Source organism: Neolamprologus brichardi, chromosome 23 (assembly GCF_056152115.1).
Source record: "Neolamprologus brichardi isolate AB-2024 chromosome 23, ASM5615211v1, whole genome shotgun sequence".
NCBI lineage: Eukaryota > Metazoa > Chordata > Actinopteri > Cichliformes > Cichlidae > Neolamprologus > Neolamprologus brichardi.
The window spans coordinates 41669779-41690254 of NC_142125.1; the positions used below are offsets into that span (position 1 = coordinate 41669779).

A 20476-nucleotide genomic window follows, 5' to 3' on the forward strand; every position below is an offset into this window, starting at 1 on the left:
GGTACTCATCAGAATGGCTGGGAATGTGCTGTGCATCTTCTTGAGCCTGTGGACCCAGAGTGGGATGACAGGGAGCGCACTGGCACAGAGCAAACCACACTCAGTACCCACATGGGTTTTCAACAACTACTGGTGGCAGTTAAAGAACACAACCGCTCACATAAAGAACGAGACCAATGGTTATGCTTGTGATGCCACTGGCTACACATTCTTCTGGACTGTGGCCATATAGCATCACTGAGAGTGAGACAGTTTGTTTGGTTGCCTTAGCAACACATCCAGGAGTAAACGTACTTGGAACACTGCCAACTTTTCAACTGCTCTGAACCTGAATGGACAGTTGATTCACCAGTAGCCGGGAAGGTGAACTGCTCTGGTACGACAGACCTATTAGTCTGACTCAAAGAATATGACTCGCTGCAGGACATTGAACAGCTAAACGAACTGGAAACAGGCCGATTGCCTATGTGCATAAAGGACAATGGATTAGTCCAAGTTGAAGATTTACCATGGAATTTGTGCAACATCACCTATTCTTTTGTCTTCTGCAAGAAGGATGTAAACAGAGAAGCCTTTTGTCTACATCTACATCATGAACACTTGAGGTTTTGAGCCAAGAAAATCAAAACAGCTTGATCCAATTTCCTTTACAAAGCTTTTTCTGTGGTGACAACAGGACAGGAGAAGAGTTGTAAATGCAGATAACTCACCAGTTGACTCTAACCCCCACAGGAAGCCTACAGTGAGATTTGGGGGGTTGATAGGAGTCATAAAAAGGAGTGTTGACCAGGCTACAGTTTTGAAGTTAGCTGAGAGCCACATGGACAAACAATGAAGTCAACTGATGTGTTTGAATGCATATGTCTGTATAGAGTTGGATTGTAGTGACATATGATTTTTGAGAATGATGATTCTTCTTGTTTGACTTTTGATATTCAGTTGTTTACTTGCAGAAATACATAATGAATCGTACGACAGGAATAGATGCACCATAAGGCTGGATAGGTTGGTTAATGTCTGGTCCTTGGTGGCATCCTCTTTTGAAAAAATTAATTCCTGTTTATGTATTGTTGATGCTGATTTGCTTATGTATAGGATGCATTTTACCTTGTATAAGATCAATGCTAACTAAGATGATTTCCAATACATTTGTTAATTATGTACTTTTGCAACAATATGACATGACTGAAATTACTGACATGACAGAAGCCTGTGTATAAAATGACGCCTGCGCTGAAAAGGTCAAGCATGAGGTGCATGGCTAGAATGTACTACATAGGAATAATTTGAGGCATACAATGACAAACAGGAGGGTTATGTCAGGGTGAATTGTTTAATATTGTCATTCTTATGTTTGCCATTTGTACATAGGTTTAAAGAATCCTTTCTGTCTTCCCCTCCCCAGATCCTTAAGATTCTGGGAGGGGGGCAGTAGTGTTTCTGATCACAGGAACACCCTCTGTGAAGGTCTGTTTGATGTGGTAAACTTCCTCCCCTTTGTAGGGCTTCATTGTGTTATCTAGGGTGAGGGGAGATTGTCCTCTTCATGACCAAGGATGTTCCTGTGCTTTTATGTTATATGACCCTTTGATCAGCAGCGTGCCACACACACACACACGCACACACACACACACATTCTCACATAACACACACACAGTGCCTTGTCTTTGTAACCAAGGGGGGTTACGTGGGGAAGGTACGTGTTGTAAACTATTGTTTATTGTGTGAACGTTGTCAATAAAAGGGAGCAAGAGGGGCCAGTCGGAGAGGTCATTTTGTGATGAACTAAGATACCGACAGGCCTCCCTTGCAAGTAAAAAGATCGATCGCTGTTGCCTTGTCTTTCTTTCATGGGAATAAGTTCTGGGATCAGCGGGGTCTGATTTAGACCCAACAGAACTGACCTCCCAGCCCATTGTTCCTTCAGTGGGCTGGTTTCAGTCATTATGCAAATGTACTGTTTATAAGATTGAAACCTGCAGTCAGCTGAGACTGAAGACGTCACCTGATGATGATGAAACAAAACGCTACGTCCAGATGAGCAGAATCAACTTTTGGAGATGTGCAATTCTGAAACGTAACTTTAACCTCAGCCAAACCGATTTGCTCAGTTGTAAATAAAACAGCGAAGTAAACGTGACCCGACAGACAGAACCTGAGTGAATTAAGTCCAGCGTTTAACCACTGAGAGCTAAAACTCAGGTGAGGTTTCAAAGCTGTGTGATTGGACATCAGCCGCTGATAAAGCTGGTTCGCCTATAAAGTGCTCTGTAGGGAAACGAGCTCCAGCAGCTCTGGAGCAAACAAACAGTTAAGCTGGAACACCGGGGCTGTGAGCTCGGTGCTCTCTGTCAGCTGACTGTTAGCAGAGCGAGTGACATCTCTGAAAACATCTGAGCACTTTTGCAAACATGTTCTATGTTGACAACCTGACCAGACGTGTGAAGATTACAGCGCAACATTCGCAGCTAAAACACTGTTAAAAGTGTAGATGGTGACAGAAAAACAGGATATTTTAAAACTTTACACCACCACCATTGCTGCCTGTGATTTGAAATGCATTCTGGGATACCTGGCTGCCCCAAGGCCACACAAGCAATCGATTATCTAGGATCAACCTGTCTTGACTTACTTTGCACGGCAACCAATCAAATGCTAGAGAAGCTGCAGTGGCAGCGTTAACCCCGCCCACTTAATTTGATGGGTGAGGCTGAGAGATAAAATGATTTCAAGCTGAGACATGAAGGGGAAAAAAGTGCCAAAATGAATTAAATAAATACATCATTAAATAATTAAAACTGTCAATAATTAATTAAATGTGTCATTAGTTAATTAAATGTGTCATAAATATTTATTTAATTAATTATTGCCACATTTAATTAATTATTTAATGGTGTATTTAATTAATTCATTATGGCAGTCCTGGTGTTCCACAGCACCGTGCCATGAGGCAAAAGTGATAACTGGCTCGGGGACCACACCGTTGAAATTTTGGGTCCATGGCCTGGAAACTCCCCAGATCTTAATCCAATTGAGACTTTGTGGTCAATCCTCAAGAGGCGGGTGGAGAAAACAAAAACCCACTAATTCTGACAAACTCCAAGAAGTGATCATGACAGAATGGGTTGCTGTGAGTCAGGATTTGACCCAGAAGTTGACTGAGAGCACGCCCAGTCGAATTGCAGAGGTCCTGAAAAAGAAGGGCCAACACTGCAAATACTGACTGTTTGCATAAATGTCATGTAATTGTTGATAAAAGCCTTTGAAACGTATGAAGTGCTTGTCATTATATTTCAGTACATCACAGACAACTGAAACAAAGATCTAAAAGCAGTTTAGCAGCAAACTTTGTGAAAACTAATATTTGTGTCATTCTCAAAACTTTTCGGCCACGACTGTACTTTCTTCTCACATGTCCATCACTCCTACTCTCGCCTGGATTATTTTTTGGTCAGCAGCTCACTGCTGAGTGACATCTCAGACACTGAGATTCACCTTACAGCTGTCAGCGATCACGCTCCTGGATCTTTAACAATAATACATAAGAAGAACATTCTGCCGAGAAAAACTGAGATGAAGACTTTGTTAAATATTTTTTAAAAAGAGTGGACTTAGGAAATACTGAACAAAATAACCCAACAATTTGAACACAGTAACAAATTTGGTCGATTTCTAGCTAACCAGTTAAAAATAAATAAAGAAAAAAGAACTATATGTGCTGTTAAAGATGATCTGGGAACACAATGTTTGATCTGAAAGAATGAACAACATTTTTAGGGATTTCTATGAAACTTTATATTCACCACAAATAAACACATCTAAAAAAGACATTTATTAGTTTCTTGACAGCGTAACTCTTCCACAATTACTAGACAGTCAAGCAATGTCACTGGATTCACCAGGTGACATCAGGTGAACTCCAGGAAGCTCTGATAAATATGCCCAATAATAAGGCTCCAGGTCCAGACGGCTTCCCTGCAGAATTCTACAAAGAATTCTGGACGATTCTGGCACCAGTTTTTACAGAACGTTGTTGGAAATCAAAGAAAAGGGCAGACTTCCATCAAATATGAATTCTGCAAACATTAGTCTCCTGCTAAAACCAGGCAAAGACCCTGTACATCCCTCAAGCTATCGTCCAATATTCCTTTTAAATGTAGACCTTAAAATAATCTGCAAAGCTCTCTCAAAGAGATTAGAGAAAATAACCCCCCTCTTAATTCATCCTGACCAAACTGGTTTCATAAAAGGTAGGCACTCATCAACAAATACACGTAGATTACTTAATTTGATAGACTACTCATACAGTAAAAACATCAAAACTAAAATATTTTCTTTAGATGCAGAAACAACGTTTAACAGAGTTAACTGGAAATGTTTATTTCCAACTTTACACAAATTTGGTTTTGGAAACTCTTTCAAAAATGTTACACAACAGCTTCTGTCTGAACAAATGACCAAACATCCTCCAGCTTCTGAATTTCTGAATAACAAATCTTGGACTCACCGAGCCTTTCTGCAGTTCCTCACAGCTGGAATCAGTCTCTGTCGTCCTTGGTCTGATGCGTTGTACTTCTGCAGGTCCAACTCATCCAGAACCTCCTCTGACATCTGCAGCATGAAGGCCAGAGCTGAGCAGTGGATCTCAGAGAGTTTCTTCTTTGATTTGTTCTCTGACTTCAGGAACTCTTGGATCTCCTGATGTACTGAGAGGTCGTTCATCTCCATCAGACAGTGGAAGATGTTGATGATTCTGTCAGGAGAGATTTCATCACTGTTCATCTCCTTCAGGTTGTTGATGACTGTCTGGATGGTTTCTGGACTGTTCTCTGTCTGACCCAGCAGACCTCCTAAGAGTCTCTGGTTGGACTCCAGACAGAGGCCATGAAGGAAGCGAACAAACAGGTCCAGGTGGCCATTTTTACTCTGGAGGGATTTTATTAGTGTTTCCATCAAAAAATCATCCAGAGATGACTCGTTGTATTTTTTTCCCAGGAAGTTCTTCAGCACCTCTGACTTCCTGTTGGTGAAACAGTGGAACATGTAGACTGCAGCCAGAAACTCCTGGATGCTCAGATGAACAAAGCAGTAGACTGGTTTCTGGAAGATCACACACTCTCTTTTGAAGATCTCTGTACAAACTCCTGAGTACACCGAGGCCTCTGTCACATCCAGACCACACTGCTCCAGGTCTTCTTGGTAGAACATGATGTTTCCTTTCTCCAGATGTTCAAACGCCAGCCTCCCCAGCTTCAGAAGAACTTCCCTGTCAGCCTCCGTCAGCTCCTGTGGACTCGTCTCATGTCCCTCGTGGTACTTGTTCTTCTTCCTCTTTGTCTGAACCAGCAGGAAGTGTGAGTACATGTCAGTCAGGGTCTTGGGCAGCTCTCCTCTCTGCTCTGTAGTCAACATGTGCTCCAGAACTGTAGCAGTGATCCAGCAGAAGACTGGGATACTACACATGATGTGGAGGCTCCTGGATGTCTTCATGTGGGAGATGATTCTGCTGGACAGCTCTTCATCACTGAATCTCCTCCTGAAGTACTCCTCCTTCTGGGCGTCAGTGAAGCCTCGTACTTCTGTTAGCCTGTCAACACATGTAGGAGGGATCTGATTGGCTGCTGCAGGTCGGGAAGTTATCCAGACGAGAGCCGAGGGAAGCAGATTCCCCTGGATGAGGTTTGTCAGCAGCTGGCTGACTGATGACTTCTGTGTGACATCAGACAGCAGCTTCCTGTTGGTGAAATCCAATGAAAGTCTGCTTTCATCCAGGCCGTCAAAGATGAACAAAAGCTGAGAGACAGCCAGCTTCTCTGCTGTGACCTTCTGTAGTGTTGGATGGAAAACATGGAGCAGCTCCAGAAGACTGTACTGCTCATCTCTGATCAGGTTCAGCTCCCTGAATGAAAGCAGAACCACCACACTGACATGTTGGTTCTCCAAGCCCTCTGCCCAGTCCAGAGTGAACTTCTGCACTGAGAAGGTTTTTCCGACACCAGCCACGCCGTTGGTCAGAACCACTCTGATGGGTCTCTGTTGGTCAGGTAAGGCTTTAAAGATGTCCTGGCACCTGATTGGAGTGTCATGGAGGGCGTCCATCTTGGAAGCTGTCTCCAGCTGCCTCACCTCATGTTGGGTATGAACCTCTTCACTCTGTCCCTCTGTGATGTAGAGCTCAGTGTAGATCCTGTTGAGGAGGGTTCTACTTCCTGTTTCATCACTTCCTTCAGTCACACGTTCACATCTCCTCCTCAGACTGATCTTATGTTCATCTAAAACCTCCTGCAGACCAACATCTGCTGAAAGAAAGAAAAACAGAAAGAAAACTCTTCAATGTCTGAACAACAACAAGAAGTCCAGTTTTCAGAAATGAGTCCATCAGCAGACAGATGTTCAGTCTTACTTTGTACACAGCTGCTCTGACTGGCTGTCTGCAGTCCAGCTCTGCTTCTGGATCTTTCTCCACACTGGGGACAGGACCAGTCTCCTGATGAAGCAGACTGGTCCCAGTATGAGGAGATGCACTGTCTGCAGAACCAGTGTCCACAGCTGGTAGAGACTGGATCCTTCAGGACGTCCTGACACAAAGCACAGCAGGACGGCTGCTCCTCCTCACAGACACCACTCCTCTTCCTCTTCCTCCCTCTGTGAACACATTTCTTTATCACTAAAATCATTGACTGTCAGTGACAAACATCCAGATTTGATGACACTGTGCAGAAGCTCTGATGGTCACAGAGAAAAGTCAAAGTGGAGAAACTTGTGTTTGAGTTCAGAATCCAAGTTTCCTTTGCTGTTCCTGTCTTATTAAACACAGAGTGATCAGCCTACAAACTCCACAGTAAAAGCCTTCATCACACAGCTGATTATGTCCTTCACTGGATGTACTGGAAGTTTGGGATCCATCGCTTTGAACTGACCTTTGACCTCCTCTAAAAACTGTGGTGGAGCAGCGGTGTCACATTCAGAGCTTTCAGCTTTATTTTGAAAGAGTTCAGTCATCAGGAAGTGAACTTCTGGGTTCTGATTTTCTTTCTATTATTTTACAGAAGTGAAGAAGAAGAACTAAAAGCTTTGAAATGATCTGAGTGATATTTTTGAACATTGCCACCAAATTGAGTTCAGCCTCCAGCAGTAACTTTGTTTCATGATGCCTCCCTGATGATGTGATGTTTGATTACAAACCTGTTTATGTGTTAGACATTAATCACATGAACACAGGCAGAAAAAAGAAGCCAATGAAACAAATGACAGAAACGTGTTCATTCACTGCCATAATCCATATTTGATATGTACAGATGTTTGTAAAGAACACGTGTGCAGCGCTTTGTTCTGAGTATCTGCTGTCAGCACACAGTGCAGCAATAACTACAACCACACGTTTCTGTAGATCCTGAACATCAGCCTGGAGGAATCTGACCTCAGGTCTGCACACAGAGGAGCTTCACCTCTGGGATGATGCTGGCTTCAGCTCCTTCTACAATCAGGCAGAAGCTTCTGCAGCATCAGGACACAAACAGAGAGGAGCTTCTATCCTCAGACCATCCAAGTCCTAAATCAGAACATGCTCTCCTCATAGCATCACCATCAGGGTTTAAACAGGACCTTACATCATGTTCTTGTCTCACTGTCATATTTCAGATCATATCTGATTCATTATGACGTCACACGCTGCTACACTGATCCTGCTGCTTCATTACTGCTGATATTACTCTGCTCACTCTGTTCAGTTACTCTGTTTACATCACTTTGCTCATTTGCTTTGTTCTGCTTGCACTGCTCTGTCAGTACATGCTGTGCTAATGTGGCACAAAGCACTTTAACATTACATCTGCACAATGTTTCATTATTTCATTTAATGATTGTTTATAATGTTTTGTCCAGTCACAGGAGCAGCTCAGCACATTTCACTGTGTTGTACGTGTATGACGATGCCTGTGACAAATAAACAGCCTCGGACTCGTCAATCTTCTGCATTTCTTTGGAGATCAGCTCAGTGGCCTGTTGAGACCATCTTTCTATTTCTGATGACTCAGTTCAGATTATTATCCTGATACTTTCTTTTAAAATGTGATGAAATCATTTATCTGATGTTCTGACACAAATACACCAAAACAATCCCAAACAGCATAAACCACCACGTTACACACAGTGTAATAAAAATACAGGCAACTACAAATAAAAACACTTTTAAAATATAAACTAAAATTACAAAGTGGTCACAGAATTTCAAACACCCGTAAATGAGTCAGCAGATCTCTTACATGGTCAGCTGATCTCCATGATTGAAGAACATTGTTGGTGCAGGTTCATCACTGAAGGCTGGAGGACTGTTTTTGGACCAGTCACTCCTCACAGACACACAGCTGGATACTGGAGACTGTGACCTCTGACCTCTGCAAACACAAACACATCACATTCATATGACATGAATTACTGATTAATCTCTGTTTAAAATCTTTTAAGCAGCTGCAAACACACAAACTGGATAATGTGATGGTTTCTGTCAGTAATAGTTGTCTCAGATTAGAGTACAGACGGCTGCAGAGACGTTCACAGCAGCAGAGAAGAAATCATTACCTTGGATTGCATTACTACTACGATTAATACTAGCATTATCGTACCCGGACCACCATTAGGAATCATTTATGATGTCACTGGTAGAACACATTTATAGAAACAACCTTTGAACTCTGAGTCAGCAGCTCTCTTACATGGTCAGCTGAGCTCCATGAATGAAGTTCACTGTTGGTGCAGGTTCATTACTGAACTCTGGAGGAAGTATTTCTTTGGACCAGTCACTCCTCACAGACACACAGCTGGATGCTGGAGACTGTGACCTCTGACCTCTGCAAATACAACCACATTGCATTCATTTCACATCAATTAGTATACCACAAAAGGCATGCAAGAAACACAGTATGAAGGCAAACTTCTGGCTTCAATAACATTCAATAGATCAGGTGGAAACTTTTCTCAGATGTGATTCATGTTTTTATAGAACGATCCAGCTAAAAAAATATACCATTAGGTCAGGGGTCAGCAACCTTTAGGACCCAAAGACCCATTTGGACCCAGTTTCCACACAAAAGAAAACTCTGGGAGCCACAAATACTTTTTGACATCTAAAATGAAGATAACACTGTATATATTGTTTTTTACCTTTATGCTTTGTGTGAACAACTAAGGTGTGTTGCTGATGAAATCCATGAAGTGCTACAGAGAAAATTACATGTTATTTATGTAATGAACACATTTGAACTCTTAAAGAAATATAACCAAAGGAAAGACACCCAGGTGAACTAAAATGATCCAGCAAACAAAAACTGCTGTGAGCTGCCACCCTTATATCTCCTTTGTGCTTTTGGAGCCTTGACCTGACTTTTAAAAAATAATTGAAAAAAAGCTCTATGCCGCTGAAAGATGAAAAATAGATATTTGCAAAATTCTGCCTAAATATGTATTTTACCTGGTTAATGTGTGCGGCGGGGCGTGGTCTGCAGCGCTGCTGCAGGGGAGGCGACGCACCCGAGCGGCACCCGCAATCACGCCTCGCCGCCTTAACGTCTGTGCTGTTGTTGGTGTGTGTCGGGCTGTGAGCTGCAAAGCTGCAGCCGGCTGTGTGCGTACAGCAACCGTGTGTGAAAAGTGGTCAATAAAGAGATGCTGAAAAGCGTGTTCATGCAAACATCGTCGGGTCTGCCGTGATATGTTTACAACGGGACTTCTGCTCCTGAACCTCTGCACACAGCGTCTGCAGATCGGGGCTGTACGAAGTCACTTTCATCTTTACAGGACTGTAAGCTGTCGTCTGTGAGGCGTGAGCATGTTTGTTTTTAACATAGTTCACGGTGGAGAACAGCTGCTGACATAATGTGGATCCGAAGATCCATAACTGGCCTACCTGGGGTTGAAAGTCTCGATAAAAACACGGCGTTTTGGCGGGTACACCGGCTTCCACGAGTGTGACGCTTATTTGAGCGATGAAAAAATAATAATAATATAATTTTATTTTTATATTTCAAAATCACAATAATCTTCCAATTTAGAACTACAAGTTAAAAAAGAACATAAATAAAATACACTTCAGCTAAATACTTCTAATTTATTTTCCCAAACCACGCGGAGCCGCACTATAAGGACTAAAGAGCCGCAGGTTGCCGACCCCTGCATTAGTGTTAGTCAATGTTGCAGCTGAACTGAAAAACTAAATATTTTGGTCAGGTCCAAAGAAACAAAGTCACTATTAATACAACACAACCCCCCCAAAAAGAGCCATGTAGACCCCGGGCTCTATGGGTCTTGTGCTCGGAGCTTGTTCCTGTGCTGCCATGATTAGTGCCTCTGTGCTGTCTTTCAGTCCAGCTTTGTTCAGCCACTGGTAGGATTTCTGGATGTCAGCCACTTCCTCTGCCTGCTGGTGGTGCAAACTGTGTTGTTCTGAGTTTCATTGGACGTCTTTGTCCAAAGCACCAGACAAAGGGCAAAGTAGATGCATTTGCATCAGCAGGAAAATACACCCCAAACTAGCATCATCATTATACAACTTTAACAACTGCCACTAAATGATACTTCATACACAGACCAGTGTTAGGTTAAGTTATGATGTCACTGGCAGAACACATTTATAGAAACAACCTTTGAACTCTGAGTCAGCAGCTCTCTTACATGGTCAGCTGAGCTCCATGATTGAAGAACATTGTTGGTGCAGGTTCATCACTGAAGAGTGGAGGAAGTCTTCCTTTGGACCAGTCACTCCTCACAGACACACAGCTGGATGCTGGAGACTGTGACCTCTGACCTCTGCAAACACAAACATCAATAACTGATCAGTTCTCTCTGACAGCCATATGATCAGCTGATCCCTCTGTGATATTGTGTCTGCCTCATAACGCTGACAGGTCAGCCAATCATCAGCCAGTTTTTCTGTCTCTGAATGAACTCAGTTTGTTCTCAGCTCTTCTCTCTGATTCTGCTGCACTGACTTCACTTAAACTTACAGAGTTCAGATCTTAGCAAGAAAACAAGTCAATAAAAATCAAACTCAGATCAAACAGTTTGAACCAATCACAGATCAATGATTCTGTCATGGTTCTGTTGAAATGACTAATAAAGTTAGTAGTGTTCTTACATTGTTGCTGCAGGTCCATGACTGTAAGGTGGAGGTGTTTGTGTAACCCCGTCACTCCTCACAGACACACAGCTGGATGCTGCAGATGCTGCTCCGTCCTCTTCCTCCATCTTCTTGATGTCAGGGTGGAGTTAGTCTGAGAGGTAAACACACACACTCAGAGGTGCTGTTGTACTGGAAGCATCACACTGACGGCTTTCTAATGTTGGAGCTTTGGCCCTAAAGTCCAAACAGTTATTTTAGAGGCTCAAAGTCTTTAAAAAACACCAAAACCATCACATTATTTAATAAGTACATGATCAGGTGGATGAAGGAACTCAGTGTGTTTGGGATCATCATCATGGTGAGGAGCCCACATGTTACGGCTCCTTTGGAGAGAAGCTGAGGATCACTGCAGGAAGTGAGCTCATGAAACCAAACTGCTGTTTGTGAGCAGGATGACTCTGTTATTGGACCTGCTCTGTGTTCTACATATGATCAATACTTCAAATATCTGTAAACATCTCATCTTATATTTGTTGCACTTGGTCACATCTGTCTTTAAAAATAGATTTTTAATGTCACTGAGAGTTCTTTTCTACCTTTATTGATTTATTTTGGAATAAATTAAATATAAAGGTGCCAAAAAACTGCCTGCAGCTTCTGCTCTGTGACAGGAAACTACTGTCAGGCTCAAAATGACTTCAGATTATTCATCACAGAGTGTTTATAGATCACAGGACACGTTACAGTTTTACTGTCGATGTTTTAGTTTAAAAGAATGACGTGATAAGGTCTTACTGTGAATCTGCGCGCTCATTGGCTAATAACTTGAGACTGACAGGTGGTTATCCAATCAGCGTGCGGCCTCACACGGACATAAAACTCTTAAAGTTTCTGAAGGGATTTTCAGATCAGACCTGATGTTTCTGCCTACAGCCTGTTTACCGATATAATCAATATCAGATATCAGAGCAACAGAAACCTCGGTGATCAGGACGCCGGGACTGAGAACAGGAAGTGGCTCAAACGTCGCACTTTCATAAAGTCAGCCTGAACTCCACTCACAGAGTTTCTGTCGCCATTTTAGTTTTTAAACGGTCGTGATAAGGGCGGGTCTTACTGTGAACCTGCGCGCTCATTGGCTAATAACTTGAGATTGACAAGCCGTTGTCCAATGAGCGCGCGGCTTCTTCCGACATAAAGTTTTTTTCCTTTGAAAAACCAAAGTCTGATTATTTTTGCCTCCACTGACGGAGCCTGTTGTTCCCGCCACAGAGACACAGTAATGTCAGAGCGGTGTTAACACTCACCTGCCTCAGCACAGCTCTCACTCTCCTCCTGCTCTCTCAGCTAAACTCACTTCCTCTCTACTTACAGGAAACCAGAGGAGCCGACCGGCCTCACGTTTCACCCACAGACACGAACAGCGTGGAATTATTTTATGTCATAAGAAGAAACATATTCATGTTAACACTCACCTGCCTCAGCTCCACCTTCCTCCTCCTGCTGCTCTGAACGGAGGATCAACACTTTCACTTTCACTGCTCCTCCCTAAACACAGAGGATGCTGGGACTTGTTGTTTTTACCTTGTGTGATATTTATGGCTGTGACACTAAATCACAGCATGAAAACTTCCTGCAAATATGTCACAGGCGATAAAAGTTTCACATTAAAGGTGAAGTTATTTTTCTGTCTCATGTTCAATAAACAGTGAGCTGGGAAAACTGAAGAACAGACTTCAGACGTTCCCTGCAGAGTTTCTGCTGCTCGGTCGTCTGCATGTTGCTGAGACTGAGCTGATGATGAAGCTGTGATGGGTTTATGGCACGTTTGGTTCTGGAGAAGAGTTTTACTGTCGGTGCAGGTGAAATGATCAGAGGTTACAGCCTCTGGCACTGGTTAAAGTGGAGGCAGCGATCAGGACGGCTGAGCAGCAGAGGTCTCGAGGGTCCTAAAGTGTAAAAGCATCAGTGTTAGTAACACAAAGATCACAGAATGGGATCATCCACACAACACTAACATCTAAATCCACGGCAGGAACTCTTCCAGTGTCCTGAAAAATCTGTGTGCACGATGCTGAGATTAAAATCTGTCTGCTCATCTTAATGCAATATTTACTAAAGTCTGGTAGAAGTTTTACTGATTTCCAGTCCACTTAGAAGACGTGTGGATAGGTGGTGGGTTGTAGAGCAGACTGAAAGCTTTAAGTTCATCCTCTGATTAAAAACTCAGACCCACAGATACAGGAAGTATAACCCTGGTGTAAGACAGGAAACAGCAACACGGCAGCCATCTTTTTCCTCCCATGATGACCAGTGTCCCAGCAGAAGCTGGGTTTGTTAGATCCTGTTCGATCCAGAGGAAACAGGCTAAAAGAGTCGATCAGGGGGGATCATGGTTTTATTATGTGCTCGTTATGATTGAAGCTCTGGTTGTGTGTTAGAGACAGAACCTGCAGATTCCTCCACTCTGCCTCCTCCTCTGCAGGAATCAGCCTCTTGGCTGGTTTTATTCACCAACGTGAATAAAATCATCAAACTAATCCAAGTTCATTGTGAAATGCCTGAAAATGGAGGAATAAATCTGTCAGTTACCGTATAAAGTTTGAGTTTGTCAGTGTTTTACACGGAGACGGTCGTCAGATGTTGAATGTTTAGCATGAATGTTCCACATCTGGAGAAACCTTCAAGATTAAAGCCAGTGAAAAGTGAAGAGTTTCTGCAGCAGCCGCACTTCCTGCAAATCTGTTCTTTCAAAATAAAACGAAGAGTCTAAAATGATATTCACGACAGGTTTAAAGGTGAAGGTGGTCACATGGTTTTAGTGGAATGCCTACGTGGGCGCGTCTGAGTGATTTTGATTCAGATTCGTGCAGCGTGGAGCAGTAAACACTTGTTTTTGTTCATCTGGACTCATGAATGATTCCAGTTAGCACATTTCCAGCCAATGAAACGTAACTACAGATGAAGACAAACACATTTAAGCTGCCTGACTCTCGAGTGTGGGTGCATGTTCCCATTTTCAGTCTGTTTTAGTTTTCAGTTTAGAGGAACGCTGCAAACTCACAAAAACTTCTTTCTTGTGAGGTTTTGTTGGCAGACTGATAAAAGCAGCAGCAGCTGGTGTTTGATGAGCAGACGTGTGTTTCCTGTTCTGTAATAATCAGCTTGTTACCATCACATAATGAACTCAGCCGTGACCAATGAGGCCGTCCTTGTGCGGTTCTCTGGCGCTGATTCTGACCGTGACCTTCACCTCTGCAGGGTCGCCTCTGCTCGTGGCTGAGCTCGTGTTTGTCAGGCTGACAAAATAAAAGCTTCTTCATTTCTGTGGCTGAAGAGGAGTCTGCTCTTCTTCACCAACAGGAAGTGAAACATTTCTCACTGATTCTGAAATCTTCACTTGTCTCACAAATTCACAGTAACACACACACGGTTGTGTTTTCATATCCTTGTGGGGACATCTATTTGACATCATGCTCTCCTCAGCCTTTTACTCTAACCATTAAGACTGAATGCCTAACCCTGACCTGACTGTCCCTGACACTAAAACCACATTCTGAGTCTCAAAAATGTCTTCAAACTTGTGGGGACGGGCATTTTGGTCCCCACAAAGACATGTAAACATGCACACACACAGGTATTAATGACCTCACAGGTTCATGTTTGGGGCTTTTAGCATCTTTGTGTGTCGGTCAGATTTAATTCACTCTTGTTTTGAGGTTTTGTGCCTTTTTGTTTCATTCTTTGTGCGTTTATTTTCTCTTTAAGCCTTTCAGGACTCGTGCTGTCGGCTTTTTCCTGGTGTGTTATTAGTATTTTTAATTTCTAAACTTATTCTAAAAGAAGGACCGATGGAACATTGATGTGAAAATAAACATGATCATTTAATGTTTTTGTCAATCATTAAAAAATAAATCCTGGTCTTTCATTTTGGTGCTGCATTGTTCACAGAAACACATATTTTCCTGTTTCTTTCTGTTTGTGTGTTTCTGCTTTTGCCTGTTTAGCGCTGCTGAGCAGGAAAACCCAGACGAACAAAAACCTCTTTTAAGTAAATGTTTGAGTCACTTTGGGTCTGAACTGTAAAAAAACTGCAGACTGAAACAGATTTGAAGGCATCACAGGAACAGCCTCACATTCAAAACATGAAAGAGAGGACTTTTATTTTGAAACACTCAGGAAATGACAGAGGGAAAGTTTTTTAATTAAAACAAATTATTATTTTATGCATTCTAAGTTCATACAACCACCAAAACTGTGATGATCCTCTAGTGGGCTGGTACAGTAAATTCATCCCCCACTTTGCAGAGAGGGCAGCACCTCTCACGGATTTGACAAAAGCGTCGGCACCGAATAAGGTCAAGTGGACAAAAGACTGTGACAGAGCTTTCCTTGACCTTAAGTCAGCCATCACGAGTGATTCTGTTCCACACAGCCCGGATTTCACTCAGCCTTTCACACTGCAGACAGATGCTTCTGGAGTAGCATAGGAGCCGTGCTGCTGCAGGAGGTGGAGGGAGTGAGGCGCCCAGTTGTTCTCCTCAGCAGAAAGCTTCAGGACAGAGAGTCTAGATACTCCACCGTGGAAAAGGAGTGTCTGGCTATGAAGTGGGCAGTGGGGTCACTGTCACTTATTTTGTCATTTGTTGTGGAAGTTTTCCATTTAAATAAACACATTTAAACAAATAAAAGTAAACTGCAATAAATGACAGGCTGCAATAAAATAAACTACTACCTCTTTTAAATAACAGGAAAACAAACCATCTCTATGCTGTAATTATTTTACATGTAGTTATTTTGCTGTATTTTTTTACTCTGTAAGATTATTAAACACTACTATCAATAATAGGGCTGTGCGATATGACCAAAATCTCATATCATAAGACATCTATCGTCCAGATAACGATATAAATCACAAAAATGCAGGGGTGATTTTAGCCTATTTTTGGGTGCTCCGAAAATGGTTTGTTCCAGCTCTCCCCTGCTCTGGCTCTAGCGCCCTTTCTGCCAGAGCGATGGTGGCTGAGACGCAGCGGAGCGGAGGTGGAAGTGCCTGGCTTAAAACAGGAAGTGTTGGCTGCATTTAACCTTCAGTTACTCTTTATATAGTTAGGTAGGAGTCAGACCATGTTTCTTTTTAGCTGACATTACACCAGGTAACCTGCAGTGTTGAAAACGTGTTTTCCGACGATGTTTGCTACCCTACAATCCGTCCTGCTTTGTAGTAAAATCAGACATTTGACCGTCCTGTTGCTCCCATTGAAATGTATACAGCCTGTTTAAAATCTAAAACTTATAATTGTCCGTAGCCTGCTGTTGTTACCACTGTCCTGTTTGAAATGGATACTAACTAGCTAACTGACTGAATGCCCATTAACCTTATAACTCCTGTTGTGTGTGTGTGTGTGTGTGTGTGTGTGTGTGTGTGTGTGTGTGTGTGTGTGTGTGTGTGTGTGTGTGTGTACAGAGAGACAGCCAGGTTTAAGCTAAGCTTGTTTCAAAGATTCTGTACTGCAGCTTTAAATGTTTTCCAAAAGCACACAAACACTTATCAGTGTTTCTCAAACTTTTTACAGTGTGGACCACCTGATAAAAATGTCAAGCTCTCCCAAGGACCACTATGAAAGCATGAAACTCATAAATCTAACAACACAAAATTAGTATCTGCAGTAAAGATGTTTTCATGCATTGTATACATTCTACCACAGGCAAAGTTGCCTCCATTTTTATATTCTTTTTTTAATATTTTGTAATAATTTATTTGTAATAATTTATTCTGTTTCAGGAGTGTTTTTTATGTGTCTGTATTATATTATACAAACACATTAAAAGTGAATCTAAGTTGTAACGGCGCCGTTTTCTTTGTGAGTATTTATTCCACGGCGTGCTGCGGGGAAAAGCCTGTTCTAACGTTTGAGTCTAAGCTTTATTTTTTGCTTCTCATCCGTAAACACTCTGCATCTTTCACGTGATTCAGTTTATTTTGAAAAGTCTCAACAGCATCTTGAGCTTTATTGTGAAAGGTTTATGTGGAGAATAAACAAGCGGACACGCGAAGGTTTTACCGTCGTTGTTGCTAACAACAACGCATAAAAACAGGCGCTTGTCCGTCCGTAGTGTGGTTATATTAAATATAAGAGAAAGAGAACTTTAAGAAATGAATATAGCCGCTAAAGTGACATCAAAACATGAACAAATATTGTAAACAGTTTATTTTGCGACACCACGAAACAAACGATAGCGTAAAATGAAACGATAGATGTTTTTATATCGTCATCCGATACATATCGTTATATCGAACAGCCCTAATCAATACAGTTTTCAAAAAATGCTTCTATGTGCAGAATCGGTTTAAAAACATAAACAGCTGTTGATGCTGCTTGTCCGTGATTTGGACATCATATTTTCTTCTTTGGCTTGGAAGGAAGTTGGTTTGGAAACATATTTGGCGATGCTTCATCTTCTGCTTTGCAACTGTGTGGGATTTAAAAACCTGTCCATGATGCTGGCAGTGTCCAAGCATGTTGTTGTTTTTAAGTTCATATCCCCCCTGCAACGGCTCTGAAAACATGTGTTCTAACAGCAGCAGTACTGAGCTCAGTCTCAGAGAGATGCAGATGCAGTTTGCATGTAACTACACGCAGCCTTCCTCTTTCTCTCGCACCTCTCTCCCTCCTTCTTGTGGAGCAGCTCTCTCTCTCTCTGGTACACAACTGCACGCACACACGCGCACACACACAACAGAAGAAAGGAGAACTGGAAAGCCGAAGACTTGTTCGGACCGGACTGACTAGATTCCCAAGCGGTGACGTGGTGGATATTCATCATCATTTGCCCTCCTGTCCACCTTTGATAGTTTACACTCATTCTCTTGTGCCCTTATTTGCCTTTACACCACATAAAGGGGGGGGGGGGATTAATTTGATGCTACAAGTGCCTAAAGCAGGTGCCCGAGAGGATCACATATGGAGAATGATGTATGGCCACATCTGCGCATCTCGTTTAGTAGCAGCCTTGGATGAATAGACTGTTGTGTTGCTTTAAGAGGCCCCATAGGCAGATTAGCTCTTCTAGTCCAAGACAAAGCTCAGATTATAGAGGCAGTGCCATTTCACATCCTCTGAACACCCACAGTCCCGCACAACTCCTACAGATTAAGCTGTGATGAAGCTCCACGGTGATGATGATGATGCTCCCGTGCGCACACTCTCCAAAAGGTTTATCGACCCAAAGTGACCCACAGGAACATTTTATTACTAACAGTCATGGAGGTCATGCTGAGCAGGGAGGGGATGATACGGATCAATAGCACTGTAGTGTAACATGGGTAAAAAAAAGCCATGAGGGGAGATCAGGTAGAGAACATGAAGGTCCAGTCACACTAAATGATTCATTTTTACCAACAAGTGCTTTAAAGAGAGCTCCTGCTTGGCACAAACACCTGTGTGCCTTCAGAGACTCAACTTCCATCAAATATTTGTTTTTTAATGAAGGCACAAGTGCATAGGCAGCAGTCTGTGTTCAGAAAAACCCAAAACATTTGATTCAAATTTAGAACAAAAACACCACAGTGGGAGGGAAACAGAGAAACTGGCTTCTTTTTTCCACTATAACTGTGTTTACAGGCCGTTCCAGTCTTTATCTGTCTCACACACTCGACCAAATAACAAACACAAAATAAAAAAAGAACATCTCACATAAATAAATACAGAAATAATCCAAAAGTAGCTATATTAGTAGTGAAACAAACAAGAAAAGCATTTAAAAACCAAACGTGTAAAATCAGTCAGTGCGTGATTACATTGCTCCGCCCATCAAAAAGTGACCTGTGTGAATATCAGCATCTCATTTATAGGACTGATGAATGTTGGTTGGAACATTTGTAGTCCAATCATACTTCACAGACATCTTTAATCCTTCACTGAGTCAGGCTGTTGTTCTCACAAGCCTCAAACTCTCCACCATCATTCCTGTGCTGAAGTAGTCGTGTCCCTCCTGCATGAAGGACGACTGTCCGGTCCCACTCACCTCCATCATTATGAAGAGCTTTGAACAGTTCGTCATGCATCAAATCAAAACTTCCCTCCAACCTGGATCCATGTCAGTCACATACCGCTCAAACCGCTCGACCGATGATGCCATTTCAACTGCCCTCTTATTCAGCCCTCACACATCTGGACACTCATACGTTAGAATGATGTTCACAGACTTCAGCGTTCAACACCATCTTTCCCCAGCAACTCGTTCACAAACTGGATCTGCTGGGCATCAGCACCTCGCTGTGTAACTGGCTGCTGGATGTCCTGAGAGGAAGACGGCAGACAGGTCGGCAGCAACACCTCCAGCACAAGAACACTGAACACAGGCTCCCCAAGGATGTGTGTCGAGCCCCTTCTCTTCACTCTGCCTCTCATTTCTTATCATTTTCAGTGTTTTAAAAGGTGAAGTGTTCAAAAGAACAACAGCACCTGATCTCTGCTGAGCTGTTAAAGAGCTCTTCTTTTAGGATGTGATGATAAGACAGCACACAAACTTACAATTACATGATAATAACACATTTGTAATACACAACATTTGGCTTGTAATTGGTGACATCTGTAACACCACATTTGTGATTGAGACCTTTTGAGGTCAACATGGTGACTGAGGACAACGGGTCCTGCAGAGTCAGTAGTTTCTATTCAGCTGTTTTGTTTTTCATGTCTTCTCCTCCATCATCAGTTATCAGGAGAGCAGACAGTCAAAGTGCAAGAATTCAAAGAAACACAGAGATTCTCCTTACAGAGCAGACACAGCACAGATGTTTCCTTCATCGTCCTTCTCACTCATTTCAGCTTCTTTTCATTTCTGTCACTGACACTAAGTAAAGCCGCCCTCTTCCTCTGAGCACCAGCTTTTCTATTATTACAAAGAAGAAGAAACCATTAAAACACCAAAGCACAAACACACTGTAGAGCCTTTTTTGTTTTCTTAACACACTTTGACAGAAACTGAAAGCACAAAGCTGCTCCACAAACACAGGATTAAGAAAAGAAGAAGATTTCTGTCAGGAAGCATATCTGGAATAATATTCAGGCCCAATCTGACACACAGACCATAATAATAAAAGTGGAGAATGATCAGAATCATTTCAGAATCTTCAAATAAATCAAGATTCAGTTTTGGCAGCAGAGCACAGGGATGCACATGAGACTGAAAATCAAGTCTTCTGTATCTTTGTAAGTCCTGTGACTGTCTGGCAGTCGGTGACCTTCACCTCTGATGAAAAACTGAAATGAGATCTTTTCTCAGCTGATTTTAAAAAAGAAATGTGAGTAATGATCCAATCAATCATTGTTATTGTTGGCCAATACTGTGAAG

General features: G+C 42.3%; 1 protein-coding gene across 3 annotated transcripts in view; it reads right to left on the reverse strand.

The window, feature by feature from the left end:
- The window catches only part of LOC148096492 (NACHT, LRR and PYD domains-containing protein 12-like), a 44032-nt gene extending 31373 nt beyond the window's left edge, over window positions 1-12659 (reverse strand). Inside the window, exons 1-7 of one of the 3 annotated variants that reach the window (XM_087835639.1) lie at window positions 12424-12640; window positions 11132-11267; window positions 10669-10803; window positions 8715-8849; window positions 8265-8396; window positions 6404-6645; window positions 4508-6299 (exon numbers count right to left, since the gene is read on the reverse strand). In XM_087835639.1, coding sequence (XP_087691765.1) covers window positions 4508-6299; window positions 6404-6645; window positions 8265-8396; window positions 8715-8849; window positions 10669-10803; window positions 11132-11241 — 2546 coding nt within the window. In that variant the 5' untranslated portion in view covers window positions 11242-11267; window positions 12424-12640. Of the gene's footprint in view, window positions 1-4507; window positions 6300-6403; window positions 6646-8264; window positions 8397-8714; window positions 8850-10668; window positions 10804-11131; window positions 11268-12423 lie in introns of all 3 variants that reach the window. The other 2 variants (XM_087835641.1, XM_087835640.1) reach the window with 2 other exon arrangements.
- Window positions 12660-20476: the final 7817 nt, after the last annotated feature.